The 2,321-nt window shown below is 30.5% G+C and overlaps 1 protein-coding gene across 1 annotated transcript; it reads right to left on the bottom strand.

Moving 5' to 3' along the window:
• Positions 1 to 228: 228 nt before the first annotated feature.
• On the bottom strand, positions 229 to 1,634 carry LOC107934627 (probable CCR4-associated factor 1 homolog 6). The gene is made up of 2 exons (XM_016867102.2): positions 1,356 to 1,634; positions 229 to 1,262 (listed from the first exon to the last, which is right to left on the bottom strand). Exon 2 carries the CDS (start codon positions 1,192 to 1,194, stop codon positions 370 to 372), a length of 825 nt encoding a protein of 274 aa, XP_016722591.1. The 5' UTR covers positions 1,195 to 1,262; positions 1,356 to 1,634; the 3' UTR covers positions 229 to 369.
• Between the last annotated feature and the right edge of the window lie 687 nt (positions 1,635 to 2,321).

Below are 2,321 nucleotides of genomic sequence, written 5' to 3'. Positions count from 1 at the left end.
TCTGACTCCCGATTCTAACACTTTTGTAATGGACATCAAGCATTAGCAGCCTCAAAAGTAATGCACTGTTTTCAAAAGCTGCTCATAGAAGATGGTAAAAACACATTCTTAGCTAGAACAAGTATTGCTATCATCAAGATTATATTCCATCATGTGATGCACCACTAACATGTATATAAACCACAAAAAGAATCTATGATGCAGTAAAAGAGAGAATGAAAGAGAACATAAACATAAGAAATATTGATAAAAATTACAAAAATTGTTTGCCCAAAGCGTACATTGAAGTGCCGGGATATGTCGCACACACTCGTACCAACAAACAAAATCTTTTTTCTTTGGTTTCTATTACTTTTTTTTTTCTCATTATCAATACGTATTCTGTCCATTCTCAACACCTAAACCATATAACACACCGGAATACTTTTCCAACGAACCACTAAAGAAATTCTCTTTCAGTTTCCTGAATGTACAAGCCGTGAGCAAACTATCCGAACCTGCTTGATGACAAATCCCAACTCTTTCCACTTCCAATAACTCCGCGAGCTTATTCAATCCACCGTGCAAACTATTGCAATACTTCATCAAATGTTTGATATCATACAAAGTGGGAAAGTAAATGTTTATCAAACTAAAGAATCCAACTTGTGTATCTGGCAAATTCTGGCAAGTTAAGAGCTTAAGCAAATACCCGAAATCGTAACCACTATGGAAAGTAACCCAATGCACATTATCATTCAAAACAATCCCTGATGACATTAAAAGTTCACCAAATCTCATTGCATCAATACCCTTTTCATTGTTTTTCTTGAAATCAATCCCACTTTGTCTTAAAAGCTCGATAGAATCGTTAGCGAACACGTCTTCGTTGACGTTAAATTCGCGGAAATTGAATTGCCAAATGCAGTATTTATCAGTTCCACATGTAGGTAAGTTCCCTTTCTCATCTGAGAAAGTAAGACCTAATTGAACAAGTTTTAACATATCAACATTGTCTTTCAAAGTTTGATAGTGATAATCATAACTGCTTTTGAAATAACCTACGGGACGTAATACAATGCCTGGGAATTCAGTATCCATGGCAACATAAGGATAATCATCAACTATATCACGAATCAAAGCAAATTCTTCCTCAACGTTATCATCCCATACCTCACGGATATGAATTGAATCGCTCTTTGGCAATAAAGACATCACTTGAAAACCCAAAAAGAGAAATTTTATAAAAGATTCGGATTCAATTTGAAGAAGAAAACACAAATCTGCAAAAATTATAATAAATTTTAAGGCTATAAATCATCTAAATAATGAACCCAGAAATGAATCTCGAACAATAAAACGAAAGAGAAACTTACCTTGAATTGGGGGAAATTTTGGGTTTTTTTTTTCTAGGGAAACAAACACAGAAAGGCGAGTTCTAGAGAGAGAAAATTCCTGAAAGTTCTTTCCTTTCACTCTCTCTCCCTAGGACTTCCCGTTTGGAATATTATTGGAGGTCCTAAAATGGGGTTTCATTCTTTTCTTTTCTTTTTTAATTTCTTTTTGGTCTTAAGAAGAAATGGTCGTAATTGTTTGTTTTTTTTCTTTTTTATTTATTGTTTTGTTTGTTTCCTGAGAAAATTTGGTTTTTTTTTTCTCTTTTCTTTTAATGAAATCTAAACTGAATTTTACCCACATAACTGTTCGCGGATTTCAAATTTTCTAAAACCAAACTTTCAACCGTTTCGATTTTTACGGTTCATAAAATTAATATTTTAATATTCCTTTAATGCTTCTATTCCAATTTCTTCATTAAAAATATAATATTTTTTTTTTTACAATTTACATGAGTATGGGCCGGATCGGCTGAGTTTAGACAGAATTTAACTAAAAATTTAGATCTACATTCAAAACTTGTACCAGAAAATAAGTAATTTTTTTAATATCATTTTTAAACTTGTATATTGTTTAATATCATTTTTTTGCACTTTGACCCTTTTTATTATTTTTTTCGGTCACTTTTACCCTTTATTCTCTCTACTTTTTTTTCTTCACTCAAGTTAGACTTCTTTAACTGTTTCATTAAAAAAATAAAAATAAAACCAACCAATGACATGCTGGAATGTGTAAAAAAATTTAAAAATTTATTTAAAAAATTAAAAAATCCTAAAAATTTCAAAAAAAATTCCCAAAAATATGAAACTAAGAAAATTATAAAGACTTAAAAAATAACAATCAATTTTTGAAAATTAAAAAAAAATTAAAAATTATAAGTGTCGAAACCATTTTAAATTTGAAAAACAGGAGTCGACTTAAAAACAAAAATAGAGTTGCCATCAATC

The sequence above is a fragment of the Gossypium hirsutum genome, chromosome A06 (assembly GCF_007990345.1).
Source record: "Gossypium hirsutum isolate 1008001.06 chromosome A06, Gossypium_hirsutum_v2.1, whole genome shotgun sequence".
Lineage (NCBI taxonomy): Eukaryota > Viridiplantae > Streptophyta > Magnoliopsida > Malvales > Malvaceae > Gossypium > Gossypium hirsutum.
This window is presented reverse-complemented; position numbering and strand designations above follow the sequence as displayed.

Bases quoted from the DNA above. Each gene is read 5' to 3' on its own strand.
- LOC107934627 (XM_016867102.2), bottom strand. From the start codon at position 1,194: ATGTCTTTATTGCCAAAGAGCGATTCAATTCATATCCGTGAGGTATGG.